Below are 20,229 nucleotides of genomic sequence, written 5' to 3'. Positions count from 1 at the left end.
CTTCAAAGTTTCCATTGTTCAAGTTCTAACCTTAACACTTAGAACTGCAAGACATAACCTTTTGGGCTGAAGTTGTTAGCCTGGGTTTAGGTGCTGTATTGGTAGCTATCCCACGTATGCCTAAAGAATATGCACAGTGAAAATGTCTACTCATACGTGAGAAAACATCCTATATGGAAACCAAGTAGAAGAGAAAAATAAAGGAGTTATTTGTTGCTAAAATGCACATGCCTACTATAGACTTGTCAATTGTCAGCTACTAGTAGATTTCAAAGCTTAATTACCTTCTTACTCATGATTTTTTTAAATGTTGAAATAAAATATTTTAAACTAAATCACAGACACTGTAATTAGAACCTTTAATTATAATTTAGATCTGCAACTTTCTTTAGACAATAACACTGATGATTTTGAGATACTGTGTGTGTGTGTGTGTGTGTGTGTGTGTGTTCTTTTAGTTCTTAATTGTATTTATTTATTTATTTATTTATTTTTTCTTACATTTTTTTCTGCAGTACGGCTTTTACCTCTCAGGCTAATATTACTACAAATCTACATCGCTGACCTGAACAGGAAGACTTAGGAGTTTAGGTCTTGCTATACAGTATGCAGCTGCATAGAAATGACTGAATATGCTAAACTAAAAGTGAAATTAAATTTATTCTTTACTTTTTTCCCATTAACTAACTGCTTCGGTAAGCCACGGATTAGACACCTTCGTATCCATTTTTCTATGTGGGTGATAATAGTATGGGTGTGTTTTCCCTCCTCATTACAATAAATATCTTTCTACTAAAAGTGTGACGGCCAAGTTTCATTCCTTGACCTTGTCATCCACACTGAACAAAATTCAAACTTTTCTTCATTATTTATCTTGCTTTCCAGAAAGAAAAAAAAAATCAACATTGAAAATCACTCCATGTGATCATCAGGAAGTCCAAATCATTTCTCTTCACAAAATGTATAAATGTTTTTAAATGCAGCTCTATCTTTACTAATAGATTTATAATATGAGCAAGTGTGTGTTTATGTGTGTCTGTATTAAATGTGTTACACTATTCAACTTTCATTGTCCCTAGCCTTATCTTGCTTCTTTAGATTTGGACAAAATTAACAAACAGTATCTGTTGAGTAATCAAACTATCTGCTGGCTTTTACTAGAAATTCTCACCATTTCACACCTTATTAGGTATATCAATTATCAGTGTATTGCCTCTCAACTCCAAACCCACGCTCCTTCCCCCCTTTTTTGTGACACAGGAGGACTCTGTAAACATTGCTCCTTTGACAGCTCACACAATGCTAGGCTTTGTCAGTAGAGGGTGCTGGAGGGATATCCCATGTCATAGCACGAGAAAGGGACTTTTCTTTCTGCTTATCTTCCTGGTTCAGGTACACTGTCATTCTCTGGCACAGCTTCAAAGGACTGCATGAGGGGAGTTTTCAGCCAGCCCGCAGGATAGTCCTATGTACTAGGACTTCACATGCTTCTTCATGAGCACCAGCTGTATGCTCCTGTAGCAGCAATATTCTCTCCGATGAGGTCTGAATCTGGGCCTTGCAGGGGAGGGAGCTTTTCCAAGTCCTTACTTTGTTCCTTGTTCATGATGCTTCACCCCAAAAAGCCTGTGTTGCCTTGTGCATTTGCTACATCTGAATTGCTCTGAGTCTTCATTTACCCTGTTTTATTATTTAACTACCTTGTACGAGTTAATAATTTATTATATTAGAATTTCCCCGTTCAAATTACTCTTATGGATTCTTTCCTCTTACTGGACTCTGATGACAGAGTAAATAGATGCTCACTTGGTTTTCTTGCAATTACTCAGAATTCCTCTAAGCCAACTACGGTTACAACTGGGTAAACAAAGTGAAAAAAGATAGAAATAAAGTAGAAAATCTGGCAGGACCAAAAGGCATTTTATAGGACTCTGTTAGGTAGATGATTCAGGGAAATGTATCATTAGAAAAATGCTGAGAGGCTTCAAGCCATTTAAGAGCCTACAGAGATGTTAAATATGTATTTCATTTGGGGGAATAGCTCCATATTCAGTTGTGTGTGCATACTCACATATAGATACACTCTAAAATGAAAAAAACAAATTAAAAACCCAAAGTAAGTATGTTTTAAATTTAAATGTCGCCTACTCCAATTCCAGTGAACTCAATTATATATAGTTTGGAAGGTAAGTGAATTGTAATGTTTAATGTAATGTGTGGTAGGGTCTCCCAACATAAGAAAGCGTATCTTGAGTCTGCTAAAAATTTTCAAAGTTCTTGGGCAAAATTCACAGAAGGGACCAACGTTTTGATTTTAATTCAGAGATGAAGGAGTTCAAATTTGTTCTGTTTCTGATGACTGCATACCCAACATCAGCTACAAGCTTTTTTGTTTTTTATTTACTTATTTACATATAAACTGATTAGTGTTTATTTATTTATCTATTTGTTTCTTTATTGATTTAGAATGGCAGCAGCAGGTAGGACCACAGACATTCACCAGCTAGCAGCATGACTGCCTGATCATGTACGTCACTTGGTCCTGTCCTAGTTCTGGGACATGCCGTCATTAACCTGCAAGTCTTAACCTGGCACATCTGCATTCCCAGCTCTTGATTTCAACTCGATTGCTAAGATTTAATTCTTGCAGAATTATAATGCTTTTCCCCATTTTTTTCATACCTGATTTTTCTCAGAATTCAGGGTTTGTAAAAAGATATACATTTCCCAACAAATGCCTGAAAGAAACGTCTATACGGAAACACTAGCCAAATATTCAGTTTCTTTTCCTTCTTTTCTTTTTTTTTTAATTTCAACTTAATTGAGGTATAATTGACAAATAAAATCTAAGATGTTTAAAGTGTGCATTGTAGTGACTTAATATATGTATACATCGTGAAAGAATTCCCCATCTAAATGAGTAACAATATATAACCTCACATATTTATCTTTTTTGTGCGTGAGAACATTTAAGTTCTACTCTTTTAGTGAATTTCAATTATGCAACACTGTGTTAACTCTAGTTACCATGTTTTACATTAGATCCTCAGACCTCAATTATCTTGTAGCTGAAAGTCTGTACCCTTTTACCCACCTTTTCCTATTTCCCCAACCACTCCCCCGGCCCCTGGCAACCACTTTTCTACTCTGTTTCTATGAGCTTGACTTTTTTTTTTAATTCTATATGCATATATAAGTGACAAACGTGATAGTTTTCTTTTTCTCTCTAGCTTAATTCACTTAGCATAATGACCTCAAGGTCAATTCATCTTGTGGTAAATTGAAGAATTTAGTTCTTTGTCATGGTTGAATAATATTCCACTGTGTATATATACCATGCATCTATAGCTTAGCTATTGTGAATAATGCTGCAGTGAACATGGGAGTGCAGATATCTCTGAGATACAGATTTCATTTCTTTTGGATATACACCCAGAAGTGGGATTCCTGGATCATAGGGATTATGTTGTTAAATTTTTGAGGAACCTCCAAACTGTTTTTCATAGTGACTGTACTAATTGACATCCCAACCAACAGTGTACAAGGTTCTCTGTTCTCTGCATCTTCACCAACACTTTTCTTTTGTATTTTGATGGCAACCATTCTAACAAATGTCAGGTGATATTTTATTATATTTTTGATTTGTATTTCTCTAATGATAAGTGATGCTGGGCACCTTTTCAATGTCCTTGTATATCTTCTTTGGAAAAATGTATTTGCAGTTTCTCATGCACTTTTTAACTCTATGTTATTTAATTGAATATAATTAATTGAATTATATGTTTTTTTTGTATATTTTTCAGATCTTAACTCTTGTCAGATATGATTTGCAAATATTTCCTCGCATTCCATAGGTTACCTTTTCATTTTGTTGATAGTTTCCTTTGCTATTCAGAAACTTTTCAGTTTGATATAGTCCCACTTGTTATTTTTCTTTTTGTTGACTTTGCTTTGGTGTCAAATCCAAAAAATCATTGCCAAGACTGATGCCAAGGAGCCTGTCCCCTTTTTCTTCTAGAAGTTTTATAGTTTCAGGTGTCGCATTCAGGTCTGTAATCCATTTTAAGTTGAAGATACCAACTTTTAAAATATGTGTTAGTTATCCACAAGAATAATCAGAACAAAAAGGTGGACAATTAGTGTTATCCATATCACTATTGAAAAAAAGTCATTTCATATATTTTGCTGGAAATAGATGACCTGAGTTTGTCTAAATGCCCCAAATAACAAATAGTTGGTATATCTATGGAAAAATGTATATTTTTATTTTTTTTAATTTTTTTGAGGTAAAATGATTCACTTAGCAAAAAAAAAAAGAAAGAAAGAAAGAAAGAAAGAAAGAAAGAAAGAAAGAAAGAAAGAAAGAAAGAAAGAAAGAAAGAAAGAAAGAAAGAAAGAAAGAAAGAAAAAAAAATTTCAACAGGGTAGCCATTACCATTAATATTTACAACACAAAATCCACAACGTTGAAAACTTCTATATTTTGGGGTTCTCTATCATTTGCGTTTCTGTTTGGACAATAATAAGACACTAGACACTAAAGGTAACCATAAAGGAGTCATCATTTATATGATATTCTGCTATTGAGAAATGCATAGCTTGACAAAATTCTGACTCTCTCCACTTCATTCCACATAGAAGTTGGGTGGTCATTTTCACTGTGTCTCTCTAATATTTGGAAGCATTTTCTAAGATAAGAAGCCCAGCAACACTATCTTTTCAGCCAACCAGTAACATTGGAATACACTCTTTGTAAATATCTCTCTATCATCATCTTTCCAAGTTATCGTATACTTAAATGGCTTATGGAAAGAGGCATATTAATATTTCAGGCCACAACATAAGATACTGCAAGGGAGAGGAGACGGTTAAGTTAAAGAGTTCAATTTTTCCTTTTGTTCCAGAATTGCAGCTAAGGTGTGGAGGTGAAAAAAAGAGAAGGAAAAAAAAGCACCTAAATCTTTACATTCTAATTTGAAAGAACTTCAAAGAACAGCCTGTGTTTGGTATCAATCACTTCCTCTTAGTTGTGGGTCACCACCCCCACTGACACCTCACATTTCAGAAATGTGAGGTTGATATAAGAAAAAGAGGTGAGGTCAGAGAAGTGGCTCTGGTGGGGGAAAAAAGCAGATTTTTAAAAATGATTCAAGTGGTGTATCTGCTCTCTAAAGGAAAGGTAAAGAGATCTCAATGAATCAGCCAATAATGTTTATCAGTGTTTGTAAAAAGGAAAAACCTTCTGTTTTTATTTGTTTATCAGGTGGAAAATCTCCAAACTTGTCATCCTTTCCGTTGGGTTATCAGAGAAAGGGAAGAAACTGGGGAGAGATGACATGATGAAGGATGACCAGGCAAAGAAGGGATGAGGACATCTCCTCTAATTCAAACTCCCTAGGCCATAAGGAAGGTGAATCTCTAAAGAGCCATTGGGCCTTGGAGTGGAGGATGAGGTTGTGACTGAGAGGCAGATGAGATTGTAAGCCACAAACTTGCCTGAGACGTAGCATAGGACAAGAGACAGGTATACCAGGATAAAGCAAAGGCAGGCATCAGCTGGAAGAGGTGGCCAAACCTGACAAGTTACTAGTAAATGAAAAATTATTTCAACAAAAATTCCTATACCAGAGCACTACCATTAGCAGGAAAAAATAGAAGACTGATTACTAAAATTTTATGCATAACCAAGAATTTACCTTTATTGTTTCTAGCCCATCAATTTCTAAACCCAGCAAACCAATTTCCCTCTCCTACTCATCTTATTTTAAAGAAAACTAAATGAGCACCAAATCCACAGAATCCAAGTATGTCAATATTCTAGTTTTCTTGAGATTGATTTATATGTACCTACTATGTATGTAATTTGTATGTATGTAGATAGTATGACAAGGCATCCACTTTATTCAGTGCCAAAAGAAGAATTCCATTTATAACACTGACCATGACTACCTTCTGTAGGAATCAGTTGTCTATGAAACTGTAGAGAATTTACCTATAGTAATCCAAGCAGGTACCTTTATTCTAGAAAATAGTTCTCAGTAATATAATTATTTTTATGTAAACAATTATTTATTTACCACACTGTAGTTAGGTAAACAAGTTTTGGAAAGAATATAAACTACAAAGGACTAATCTGAACACCCAAACTGGAATGGTGCACCACAGATACAATCAGATGTACACCCTTAACTCTCTATGTATCTGGGTAGACTAAATAGGCATGAGACAGTTACATAATCCCACAACACTAAAAATACTTACTTTGTCTAAATTATCCCTCCCAACCTCTCATGACATGAAGTAAAGGTACTATTTAATGAGAAACTCACCATATCTGTATCTGAGACAGGGCCAAAACTGGTCACGTAGATATTAGTGAACACTTCGGTAATACTGTCTGATACAAGAAAAAAAGATTGAATATAGACATTATATACTGAGAGCCACAGGAGAGAGAAGAGATGAAGTTCATGGCATGGCTAGAAAGCTGTGTGATAATTAAGAGTATTGCTTTTTACTTTCTTTTCAACTTTCAGAAAAAACAAAAATAACTACATTGTTCAATTATTTTATAGGTTCTCACAACACTCAATGAAAAATACCGATAAGTAATGGGACCTTCTTACTTGCAAACTACACCTGATGAGAGCATTCCATTTTAAGCATATTTCTCAGAATCAATATTTTTTTTTAGATTTTATCTTAACTGAACTACTTCACAATAAATTTTCCACCAGTGCTGAAAAGAAAGTATGGATAGTATAGTTACCGTTTGTTACAGTCCTGAATTTGATTCTTAAACTAAATATTTCAGATGTTATTTCATGATTGTAGAGATTTAGTTGGTAGATTATAAATTAGTATATCTTCTCAATAGAGCACAAATACAGATTGTTAATCATTCCAATTAAATATAATCCATATTAATAGAAAAAGCTTTATTATTTGGTGACATAAAAATAAAAGCAAATAAAATACATTAATCACAATGGATTATTTCTGCACAAGCTTGCCTTTAAATGTATTTAAGAATGAATGAAGTGCTGAGACTAAGCATTCACCTTAATTGGATTGAATTAGATTCTAAAGTTATAACTTATTAACTGTAATAGGCTTAACAAGATGGATTTATTAACCAGGTGTTTAGATCTTTGATTTTAAATAAGGCATATGATGATGGGGGAAAAGGTCAAAAGAAAGATTTAAAAAGAAAAGCCCTTTTAATGTTCTTATAAGAAAAAGTACATGATCAACTTGTATCATTATAAACTGCATGTCTTTTCTAGTAACTCCCAAATTTTTAATTCTACACAAACGACATCATAAAATATTTTTTATATTAATTCACAACCATGAAAAAGTAAACTAAGTCTGGGATATTGTACCTGTTAAAGCAAAACTAACAACAACAAAAAAAGATTTGAAATAACAGAGTAGACAACTTCAAAGGACTTGAAATATAATAATCTGCGTGACAAACCTATGAGATCAATTTCCTGTTATCACTCCAAAGTGTGTGTACACTGATGGATAATAAAATAAGGAAATATGCTTAATGACTCACAATTAATAGAGGTAGATAGAGCCAAGTTTTAGAACCCAAGCAATCTAGCTCCTGAGCCCTCATGGTAAACCAAAGCATTATACCAGTCAACAATAAATATGAAACTAAAAGTGTTTTCTCATTAACTACATATTTCTAGTCACAATACTCAGTGTCAAAAACATAGTTATAGCCTTCCAAATAAATATTTTCATTCAACATTATATTTATATATTATTATAATTTTTTAATTTATATTTTATTTTATTATAAACCTGATTTGAAACATAATTTTATTATAAACCTGATTTGAAACATAAATATATTTATAAAGTTAATTCCCAGCTGCCACCTGCCCCAAAGACCCACACAGAATCAGCTTTATGGATATGCAACTTGTTCAGTCACACACTGAACAAGTTGTGACTTGAGTGCTCAGAAAAGCCCCATACTTAGATTAATGTTCCATTTTTGCTGCATTGAAATTCTTCATTAACTTTTGAATAAAATGCCCTGCATTTTCATTTTGGACTAGGCCTCACAAATTATGTAGTTGGTTCTGGACCCAAATTATATGTGCTATTAGAAAGAAGTCAAGAAAGATTTCAGAGTTCACTGAAGGAGTTGGTGGAGGGGACAAGATGGCAGAGTAGATAAATGCTGTGCTTGCCTCTTCCTGTGACCACACTAAAATTACAACTAAATTATAGAACAATCAATTTTGAGAAACATCTGAAGACTAACTGAACAGAAATCCTACAAGTAAGGATATAAAGAAGCCACATCAATACTGGTAGGAGGAACAGAGACATGGAAAGGCCCACCACACATCAGTGCATGGCAGTTGAGAACTGGAAAAGATATCTCAGCTGTGGAAGTCCTGCCCAGGAGGAACAAGGGACCCCAGATCTACATCATCCTCCATAGCCCGAAGTACCAATGCCAGGAAAAAGAGCCCCCAGAATATCTAGCTGTGAAAAACAGTGAGGATTTTCACCATCTGAATGAAACAGAAGGTTGCTAAAAACCCAGGCATCCTTTTAAAGAGCCATTCCACAAACTCACTCACACGGAGGTGCTCACCCTATGCTCCGGCAACGGGACAGTGACTCAGGAGGCATCAGAGACATACAGGGAGAAACTCAGTTGTATGGCTTGAGGGCAAGAATTGGAGGGACAATTGCCAATTTCCCTCTGTGGGGTTCTGCTCCAATGCAGTTGGCAGGCAGACACCATCTTTCCTTTGTTGAGCCCTCCCCTTACATGGCTGAATCTGAATCTTCATTGGCCTGTTGAACTCCACTCGCTCCACCCTGGTGACTCCCTGGGACCTCTCCTCACCCAGCTTGTGTACTGCCAGAGGCACTTTCCAAGACCAGCACCCAGCACTGCCCTATGCCTAGCAGGAGGCTCTTTCAGCAGCTAACAACTGGCCTCAACTTACATGCCACCAGAAGCACTTTCATGACCAGTAGCTAGCACCAGCCTGCACTAGTCTTTCTTGGACAACTCTCAGGGGCCAGCAGGCCTCAGTGAGGCAATGGCAGGCCTTGGTGTACTTTCAGCCTTTCTCTGAGTAGCTCGAGGCTCAGCACTGGTGCCAAACCAGAATCTACATTAACCTGATGAATACCACTCATCCTACCCAGATGACTCCCTGAGAACCGGAATAATCCAACTCACATACCTCATGAAGCTCATTCAGTGGCTGAGACTTATAGGCAGCTGGCAGGTGGCAGCAGGCCTCAGGGTGCCCTGGGATTTTTGCAGAGCTACCCCAGGCCTGGTACTGGTGGCATCCATTCTCATATGGCAGGGTGGCCTCCCCTAAGCACCTCCAGGTACAGCACAGGCAGTGACCAGTCACAGATTGCTTTGTAGCTCCTACCAGGTAGGTAGTCCCAGGCTGGTCACAGGGAGTGGCTGACTTGGGCCAGCACTAGAACCCCTCCCAAGAGGCCCCAGAACCAACACACCCAGATTCTGGGTTCAGACCACAACAGAACAACGTCTAATTAGCCCTATAATAAGCACACCCAGAGTGGTCATAGCAGGCATCAGAGAACACTGGGATGAATCTCACGCTATGGTGTCAGACCCATGTACAGCAGCCCATAAGCAGTGGACATGATCAAACCCTACAGCCAGTCAGCCTGAGGGTCAGTCCCACACACTGAGATGCCAAGAGCAACCAAGGCTCAACTACAACAGGAGGGCACGCACAACCCACACAAGGCACACACATGGAGCACCTGCCTCAGGTGATTAGGGAGACTGCACCCCTGGGTCTCACAGGGCACCTACAACATAAGACCACCTGGTCAAGACTGGGAGATGTAGCAGATCTGCCTAATACATAGAAACAAACACAGAGAGGCAGGCAAAATAAGAAACAAAGACATATGTCCCAAATGAAAGAACAGGAGAAAACTGCAGAAAAAGAACTAAAAGAAATAGAGACAAGCAACCTACCAGATACAAAGTTCAAAACTATGGTTATAAGGATGCACAAGGAACTTAGAATTTCAACGAAAAGATAGCAAGCATTAAAAAAGTGTTCAGAAACCATAAAAAAGAACCAGTCAGAAATGAAAAATACAATAACTAAAATGAAGAATACACTAGAAGGAATCATGAGCAAATTAGATGAAACAGAGGATAAAATCAGTCATTTGGAAGACAATGCAGAATAAAACACCCAATTAAAAAAGCAAAAACAAGGAAGAATTTTAAAAATGAGGATAATTTAAGGGACCCCTTGGACAACATCAAGTGTGACAACATCCACATCTTAGGGGTACCAGAAGGAGAACAGAGAAAGCAAGGAATCGAGAACCTAGTTGAAGAAATAATGACAGAAAACTTTCTTAACCTAATGAAGAAAATAGATATATAAGTCCAGGAAGTGCAGAGAGTTCCAAACAAGATGAACCCAAAGAGGACCATACCAAAACACATCTTAATTAAAATGTCAAAGGTTAAACACAGAGAGAATCCGAACAGCAGCAAGAGAAAGGCAACTAGTTACAAGAGAGCTCCCATAAAATTGTCAGCTGACTTCTCAACAGAAATATTGTAGGCCAGAAGGGATTGGCACAAAATATTCAAAGTGATGAAAAGCAAGGGCCTATATCCAAGACTATTCTACTCAGCAAGGCTATCATTTAAAATTGAAGGAGAGATAAAGAGCTTCCGAGACAAGAAAAAGCTACAGGAATTCATTACCACCAAGCCAGTATTACCAAAAAAAAAAAAAAAAAAAAAAAAAGTTAAAAGGACTTCTTTAAGCAGAAGGAGAAAAACAAACAAACCAAGGAAGATCAAAAATACAAATAATAAAAACTATGTGTCTATTAATAGTCACTTAGAATGTAAGTGGATTAAACATTCCAATTAAAAGACATAGGGTAGTTGAATGCAGAAGAAAACAAGACCCTTGTATATGCTGTCTATAAGAGACCCACTTCAGACTGAAAAACACACACAGACTGAAAGTAAAGAGATGGAAAAAGATATTTCACATAAATGGAAATGAAAAACAAGCTAGGGTAGCAATACTTATATCAGACAAAGTAGTCTTTTAAACAATGGCTATGATAAGAGACAAAAAGGAACATTACATAATTATAAAGAGATCAATCCACCGAAAGGATATAATCCTAGTATACATCTATGTACCCAACACAGGAACACCTAAATATATAAAGCAAATATTGACCGACATAAAGGAAAAGATCGACACAATACAGACATACAGTCATAGTAGGGGACTCCCCATTGACATTAATGGACAGATCTTCCAGACAGACAAGCAACGAGGAAAGAGCTGCCTTAAATGACACACTAGACCATATGTTTTTAATTGATATTTTTAGAGCATTTCATCCCATAGCAGCAGAATATACATTCCTTCTTAGTGCACATGGAACATTTTCCAAGATAGACCACATGTGAGGCCACAAAACAAGTCTCAATAAATTTAAGAAGACTGAAATTATATCATGCATCTTCTCTGACCACAATGTCATAAATCTAGACATAATTTACAACTAAAAAACTGAAAAACACACAAACACATGGAGGCTAACTAACATGCTACTAAATAACGAATGGGTCAACAACGTGATCAAGGAAGAAATCAAAAGATACCTTGAGACAAATGAAAATAAAAACACAAGGACCCAAAATCTATGGGGCATAATGAAAGCAGTCCTAACAGGGAAATTCATAGCTGTATAGGCCTAGCTCAAAAACAAGAAAAATCTCAAATAAACAATCTACACTTACACTTAAAGGAACTAAAAAAAAAAAAAAAGAACAGAAAACAAAGCTCAAAGTGAGTACAAGGAAGGAAATAATAAAGACTGAAGAGAAAATAAATGAAATAGAGTCTAAAAAAAATACAAAAGATCACTGAAATCAAGAAATGATTTTTTGAAAAGATAAACAAAATTGATAAACCTTAAATCAGACTCATCAAGATAAAAGAGAAGACCCAAATAAACAAAATCAGAAATGAAAGAAGTGACAACTGACACCACAGAGATATAAAGGATTATAAGAAAATACTGCAAACAATTATATGCCAAAAAATTGGACAATCTGGAAGAAATGTACAAATTCCTAGAAACATACACTCTTCCAAGACTGAATAAAAACAAAACAAAAACAAACAAACAAACAAAAAAAACAAAAAGAAATTCCAGACAGAATGGTTACTACTAAGAAATTGAATCAGGAATCAAAAAAAAAAAAAAAAAAAAATCTCAAAAAACAAAAGTCCTGGACCAGATGGCTTCACAGGTGAAGTTTACCAAACATTCAATAAACAATTAACACCTTCTCAAACTACTCCAAAAAATTCAAGAGGAAGAACACCCACACTCATTTTACAAGGCCACCATTACCCTGATTCCAAAACCAGAAGAAGACATTACAAAAAAACTATAGACTGATATCCCTAATGAACATAGATGCAAAAATCCTTGACAAAATATTAATACACCAAATTCAGCAATACATTAAAAAGATCACCCACTATGATCAACTGGGGTTTATTCCTGGGGTGCAAGGTTGGTTCTATATCCACAAATCAATTAACATGACATACCACACAAACAAAATGAAAGATAAAAATCATGTGATAGTATCAATAGATGCAGAAAAAGCATTTGATAAAATCCAGCATCCATTTATGATAAAAATTCTCAGCAAAGTATGGATAGTGGGAATGTACCTTAACATAATAACGGCCATATATGACAAACCCACAACTAATATCATACTTAATGAGTAAAAAGCTAAAAGTGTTCTTAAGATCTAGAACAAAATAAGGATGCTCACACTCACCAATTTTATTCAGCATAGTGTTGGAAGTCCTACCCACAGCAATCAAAAAAGAAAAAGAAATAAAAATCATCCAAATTGGAAAGCCAAAAGTAAAACTGTCATTATTTGCAGATGATATAATACTTTATAGAGAACCCTAAAGATTCTGCCAAGGGCAGCTGGTCAGCTCAGTTGGGTAGAGTGCAGTGCTCTTGACAACAAGGTTGCTTGTTTGAACCCCACGTGGGCCACTGTGAGCTTCACCCTCCACAACTAGACTGAAACAACTACTTGACTTGGAGCTGATGGGTCCTGGAAAAACACACTTAAATAATTTTTTTTAAAAGTTAAAAAAAGATTCCACCAAAAACTATTAGAACTAATAAATGAATTCAGTAAAGTAGTAGGGTACAAAATTAATATTCAGAAATCAGTTGCATTTCTATACACCAATAACAAACTATCAGAAAAAAAATTAAGAAAACAGCCCCATTTACATTGCATTAAAAATAAATTAAATAACTAGGAATGAATTAACCAAGGATGTAAAAAACCTGTACTCAGAAAATTATAAGAAATTGAAGAAATAAATTGAAAGAGACACAAATAAATGGAAGCATATACTGTGTTCACGAATAAGAATTAATATAGTTAAAATGTCCATACTGCCCAAAGCAATCTATAGATTCTATGCAATTCTTATCAAAATACCAATGGTATTTTGACAGAACTAGAACAAATAATCCTAAAATTTATACAGAACCGCAGAAGACCCTGAATAGGCACAGTGATCTTGGGAAAGAAGAACAAAATTGGAGCTATCAAGCTACCTGATATCATTCTATACTACAAGGCTATAGTAATCAAAACAGCATGGTACTGGCATAAAAGCAAACACATAGATGAATGGAACAGAATAGAGAGCCCAGAAATAAACCCACACTTACATGATCATTTAATCTATGACCAAGGGGGCAAGAATATACAATGGAGTAAAAACACTCTATTCAATAAATGGTGTTGGGAAAAACTGGACAGAAGCAAGCAAAAAAATGAAACTGGACCACATTCTTATGCTACATACAAGAATAAACTCAAAATTGATTAAAGACTTAAATATAACACCTGTAACCATAAAACTCCTAGAAGAAAACATACGTAATAAACACCCATACCTTGTTCTTAGTAGTAATTTTTTCTGATATACATCCTTGGGCAAGGGAAACAAAAGAAAAAAATAAACAAATGGGACTACATCAAACTGAAAAGGTTTTGCACAGTAAAGGAAACTACCAACAAAATGAAAAGACATTCTATTGAATGGGAGAAGATATTCGCCCATAATACCTGTGATAAGGACTTAATATCCAAAATTTCAGAAGAACTCATACAATTCAACACCAAAAAACCCCAAACAATCCAATTAAAAATTGGGCAGAGGACCTGAATAGACATTTCTCCAAAGAAGACATACAGATGGCCAATAGGCATATGAAAAGATGCTCAACATCACTGAACATTAGAGAAATGCAAATTAAAACCACAATGAGATATTATCGCACACCTGTCAGAATGGCTATCATCAATAAATCAACAAACAACAACTGTTGGCGAGGATGTTTAGAAAAGGGAACTCTTATGCACTGTTGGTGACATAGCAAATTGGTGTAGCCACTATGGAAAACGGTTTGGAGGTTCCTTTAAAAATTAAAAATAGAACTACTTCATGATCCAGCAATTCCACTTCTGGGTATTTATTCAAGGAAATCCAAAACACTCATTGGAAAAGATCTATGCACTGCTATGTTCATTGCAGCACTATTTACAATAGCCAAGATATGGAAGGAAAACATGTACCTGTCAATAGATGACTGGACAAAGAAGATGTATTACACATATACAACGCAGTATTACTCAGCCATAAAAAAAGAAAAGAATGAAATCCTGCCATTTACAACAACATGTGTGGACACAGAGGGTATTACGCTAAGTGAAATAGACTGAGAAAGACAAATACCATATGATCTCACTTATATGTGGAATCTAAAGACCAAAATAAATAAACAAAACCAAAACAGACTCAAAGATACAGAGGCCAAAGTGATGGTTGACATAGGGGAGGTGGGTTGGGGGTTGGGTGAAAAAGGTAAAGGGATTTAAAAAAATTAAAACTTACTATGTAAAAAAATATAATTAAATGTTTTAAATAATCAAGAAATGGAACTCAAGTTCCCCCCCTTATTCATACTAAATCAATGATACTATCACATTTATTCAATATATAATTGAATACAATTTTAGTCATTATATTGATTTAAAATATTCTAAGGAAGCGAAACTAAAATGATAAAGCAATCTTCACCAAAATAGAGGCAAATAAAATTCTTCTCCTTAGTCCGGAGTAGTAAATTTGAAGAAGAGAGATGGCAAAAATGTGTGAATATATTCATGCTAAGGACATGAGTATATCCACTATATGCCAAATGGCAAGTAAAGGGTAGGAGAGAGTATTCATCAGTACCTAATGGCTGCAGGGAAATGCCCACTAAGAATCCAAAGAGAGAAAAGTAAGATTACCCTCAAAGCTCCAAGAAGTAAAGCAACACCAAAAGAGGCAGTACATAGATATGAAGAGTTACCTTACAGAAATTATTTCATGGTTTATTGACTTCACACAAATAGCGAAAGAATGTATGCATTGGGAGGGATATGCTATGGAAGTTCAGAAAAAGGAAGATCAGCACCGCAACACTGACCATAAATACTAAATAGGTACCTGAGGTTGGGAAAGAGATCGTTGGTAATGAAACTTAGAGGATCTGTATAGATGGATGCCCAGAGGTGTAAGCAACAAATATGCATTAGTAAAATATTTTAGCATGATGACTACAAATATTTGATACATATAACACAACTTTTCAGGGTTCTATATTCAGCGTGCAATCTTTGATTATGATTTGGCTTTCCATAAGAGAATGGAAGGGAAGAAAGCTGAGGCACCAGAGGAGGAGTGAGATTATATAAATACCTGAGGTGTGATCAAAAACTACAGTGAATGTTTAAATTTAAAAAAAATTACATTAAAAGACACATAGCCATTAATCCCCCTCAAAATATTCCCCCTCGCTTTGAATACACTTATCCCATCATTTTTGCCACTTTCTGAAGCAGTTTTAGAAGCCCTCTTTCGTAAGTTGCACTGTCATGGCTGCCTCGATGTCCTGAATCAATTCAAAACATTTACCCTTCATGGTCTTTCTGACTTTGAGGAAGAGCCAGAAGTCGCACAATGCCAGATCCACTGAAGAAGGTGGATGGGGATACATTGTAATGTTTTTATTTGACAGAAGTTGCTGTACCAGAATCAATGTGTGACATAGAGCCTTTCTGTTGTGATAAAAAATTGCCATGAATGCTGCTGCTGAGTGCCATCCAATGGAAAGGCAAGGATCTTCAATATGGGAAGTGGCACGTCATACCTTAGTAACAGTGTGTGACAAGTTTCAACTTGTTTGGTGCAGTCATAGGGTGTGAGCTATGATTGAGAGAAGTGTGTTTTAAAATGTGCAGTAAATCATCCATCCTGATAATGCTCCGTGTCACACATCGCTTCTGATACACAGCAAGTTCTATCAAAGAAAAGCATTACAGTGTGTCCTCATCCATCTTATTAACTGGATCTGGCACTGTGCGACTTCTGGTTCTTCCCCCAAGTCAAAATGATTCAGGATATTGAGGCGGCCACGACGGTACAACTAAAGATGCTCACAAAAGAGGACTTCCAGAACTGCTTCAGAAAGTGGTAAGAACAATGGGATAAGTGTGTTTGAAGCGAAAAGGAGTATTTTGAGGGGGGATTAATGGAAATGTGTCTTTTACTGTAATTTTTTTATTTATTTAAACATTCACCATATTGTTTGATCACACCTCATATAGGTTATTTTTGGATTTTTGACATTGATTTGTCAAAGTTAGTCCACAATATCTTCTGTTTTTATTTTGTTTTCCCATTGAGCTGCAGGATGGGGTTGAGTTACATTGTTAATGCCTGTTACAATATTCTGATCCATGTAACAAATGTACGTCACAAGTAAACTGACAGTCTGGTGGCAATCTCAGTCTCTGCATTTTAAGTACCATGACTTAGTTACCCTCTAAATCCCGATCATTTTTAGTGGACACACCAAGCACTGTACTGACTCAGGGCTTTCACAGTGGCTTTCACTTCTTCTCTTCCATTCTTCCTTAATTGCTTCTTTGCCTTTCAGTTTTGATTTAAATGCTCTCTCCTCAGAGCAGGGGTTCACTATTTCTCCTATGTAACGTAAGTCCCCTTCTCTCATTTTCTCTGATACTTCATTTTTTTTTAATATGGTGTTTTAGAATTGCCATTATTTTCATGCCTTAATATTTTTTTACTTTTTTGTTGTTTTGTGTTTGGTCTCTCTTCCCCAACTAGGATTCAAATTTGCTAGAGGATTGGGATTGTTTCTCTTCTCTGTTATATCACCATTGCTAACACAACGTGGGCCACATATTAGATGCTTTATATCTCAATTAGCAAATCATTTCTAATTATAGTTTAACTGCAACATATACCTTTTCCCAAAATATTTCAAAACTAAAAATGGCCATGAAGTTGTCACTACTAATAGAGAAAAGGCACTATCATTTGTGAGGGCAGAGACCAAACTGTCCATTCATAGAGGGCAGTAGAAAGCCTAGGGGCTAGATTACAAACAAAGAAACACAGTCAAGCAAAGGGGGAGGACGTATTTACAGGAAGTACTATTAGTGGAAATCAAAATTGAACTGCTAAACAGTAAGAGGCTATTAACAAACATCCACCATGAGTTACTTCAAAGTAATTCCTTGTCAGCTAGATTTTAGTTTTAGAAATGCCAACAGCCATGATGTGCAAAAGTAAGAGGATCTTCTCTACAGAATTTTTCAAAAACAAAAACGCAATGAGTATCTTTTTCAAAAACAAAAACGCAAGGAGAAATAAGGAATGCATGTGGTAAACATAGAAAAAACATTGTGATCCTTAGGAAAACCCAACAAATTCAGGATGGCAGTTATCACTGGGGAGAGAAGAAGGGGAAAAACATGCCGAGAGGTATTGAAGAGCTTCCAATATATTTCTAATATTTTCCTTCTTTTAAAATCGATCTTAACCAATTTTGGCAGTCTTAAGACTTGATGAAACTGGTCATGGAAAAACAATCATATTATTCTCTGTACTTTTCTGAATGTTAGAAATACCACATAGGGAAAAAAATGGCTCTAAATGATATCCAAAATATCATATAATTTCAAGAAGCTTTAAATCAATTCATGGAAATTGTTATTCACTGGGTAATACAGCATAAAATTTAAAAAATATATATATTTTGCAAACAGTTAAGCTTGGCTCATGAACACAGTTACTATGTCCAGAAGTGTGGGATATTAAGTTGTAGAGAAAGACAGAGATTGTGTCAAAAAAGGCTTGATGACAATTCCCTTCCTCTCTTCCCCCCACCCCCCAAAAGACTTTCACTAAAGGACTTGAGCAGAGTTTTCACTAAGGGCTTTGATTTGGTGAATGTTATATTCAAGACTATTGTATTAGAAATGTTATGTCACATTTATACCAGTTGGCAAACTAAATCAGAGGGGATTGAAGACAATGTATACAGTTTGAAAGATGTTACAAAAGTTAAGACAAACAGAACAAAAAATGACATTGAGAATAGGAAAGTGTGGAAATCACGGGAATAGAGGTTTTGTGTTTTTTTAAGTGGTATTGTTAAAAAATGCTGAAATAGGCCCTTTTGTTTGACTGCTAGGGGATTTTTAGAGCCTAGAAATGAGCAGTTACAGTAGAATTATAAGAGCATAAAACAAATGAAAGAGAACTGGAAAGTAAATGGATGATGCATACATGAAAAGATCGTGACAAATATTTTCTTTAAATGCTTGGAAAAAATATTTTATAAAGCCATAGATAGCTGAACCGTACTAGGTAATGAAATACCCTAACAATCAAACCTTCAAGCAAAAAATTTCTAACATTTGGCAAGAGTGAAATGTCTTTATGTAAAACTTTTGGTGAATGATTGATGGACACAACAGAATACAGCAGTGGGCTTCCTGTTACCTCCTCAGTGAGGTCCACCTTAAATACTTTTTATGCCTGTACGCATAAGATCATGAAGTATTTGCCTTTTATCTATTAATACAGCATATTACATCAATTCATTTCATGTGATAAAGCAACTTTGAATACCTGGGATAAACCACACTTAGTTTTGGTTGGTGCACAATTTTGTATATGTTGCTGGATTTGATTTGTATTTTGTTGTATTTGTGTGTCTATATTCATAACGAATATTGGTCTGCAGTTTTCTTACAATGTCTTTGTCTCATTTTAGCATCAAGATGATACTGGACTAACGGAATGACTGAGACATGTTCTTTTCTATTTTTTTACGAGACTTTGTGAAGGATTGGTGTTAATTCTCCTTTAAATGTTAGGTAAAATCAGTGAAGCCATATGGACTTGGGATCTGCTTTGTGGGAAGTTTTTCTGTTACTAATTCAATCTCTTTCCTTGTATAAGTCTATTGAGGTTTTTCTACTTCATTTTGAGTTAGTTTGGTATTTTTCATTTTTCCAGGAATTTCTTCATTTCATCTAGCGTCTTCAATTTGTTGCCATACAAATGTAATATGAATGCATTCCCTTATAGTATTTTCCTTACAGATTCTCTGCCCAAGGTCTCCCCCTGGCTGTGCAGGGCAGAGAAGTTTATGTTCCTGGAAATAATGATGAACCAATGACTGATGGAAGTTGAAGGAAATATAACTCAGGTTTCTCTTCCCTTCAGTAAAGACAACTCTAAGGCATGTTCCACACTATTTCCCAGAGGTCCTCAGGAGGACCAAACCACAGTGGTCCTCAGCAGAAACCCGCTCATTCATGCTCCATTCCCCTCCCCGTGTCACTTTGCCACGCTTTCTTGTACCACCTTCTGATACCACTTCCCAGATTAATCCACATCCTAGAGTCTCCTTCTGAAGTAAACCAAACACAGCTACAAATACCATTCGCTTACTCTAAGAAGGAAAAATTATCATAGTTAAAGAAATGTATTCTTTTTTTGACGTCATCAAAATGGCGGTGTGAGGTGAGCCTCTGTAAATCTCCCCTAGAATTTACAACTAATCGAACAACAATAACTCCACAAAGGACTCTCTGTACAGCAGACAGGCATGACGAACAGGCCCACTACTGAATTCACCTAAAGGTGGGCGAATTGCACAAGCGGGGGAGGAGGGAAGGGAGAAGTGCAAAGACAGAGTCGCGCAGGTGCT

The 20,229-nt window shown here is 35.8% G+C and overlaps 1 protein-coding gene across 4 annotated transcripts in view; it reads right to left on the bottom strand.

The window, feature by feature from the left end:
- The window catches only part of GABRA2 (gamma-aminobutyric acid type A receptor subunit alpha2), a 147,162-nt gene that overhangs the window by 77,477 nt on the left and 49,456 nt on the right, over positions 1–20,229 (bottom strand). For all 4 annotated transcript variants that reach the window (XM_081062044.1, XM_081062046.1, XM_081062045.1 and 1 more), the window contains one exon: positions 6,330–6,397. In XM_081062044.1, coding sequence (XP_080918170.1) covers positions 6,330–6,397 — 68 coding nt within the window. The remainder of the gene's footprint in view (positions 1–6,329; positions 6,398–20,229) is intronic.

This window comes from Rhinolophus hipposideros, assembly GCF_964194185.1.
Source record: "Rhinolophus hipposideros genome assembly, chromosome: 1".
NCBI lineage: Eukaryota > Metazoa > Chordata > Mammalia > Chiroptera > Rhinolophidae > Rhinolophus > Rhinolophus hipposideros.
The sequence above is the reverse complement of the archived record's forward strand: the minus strand, read 5'-3'. Positions and strand labels throughout refer to the sequence as shown.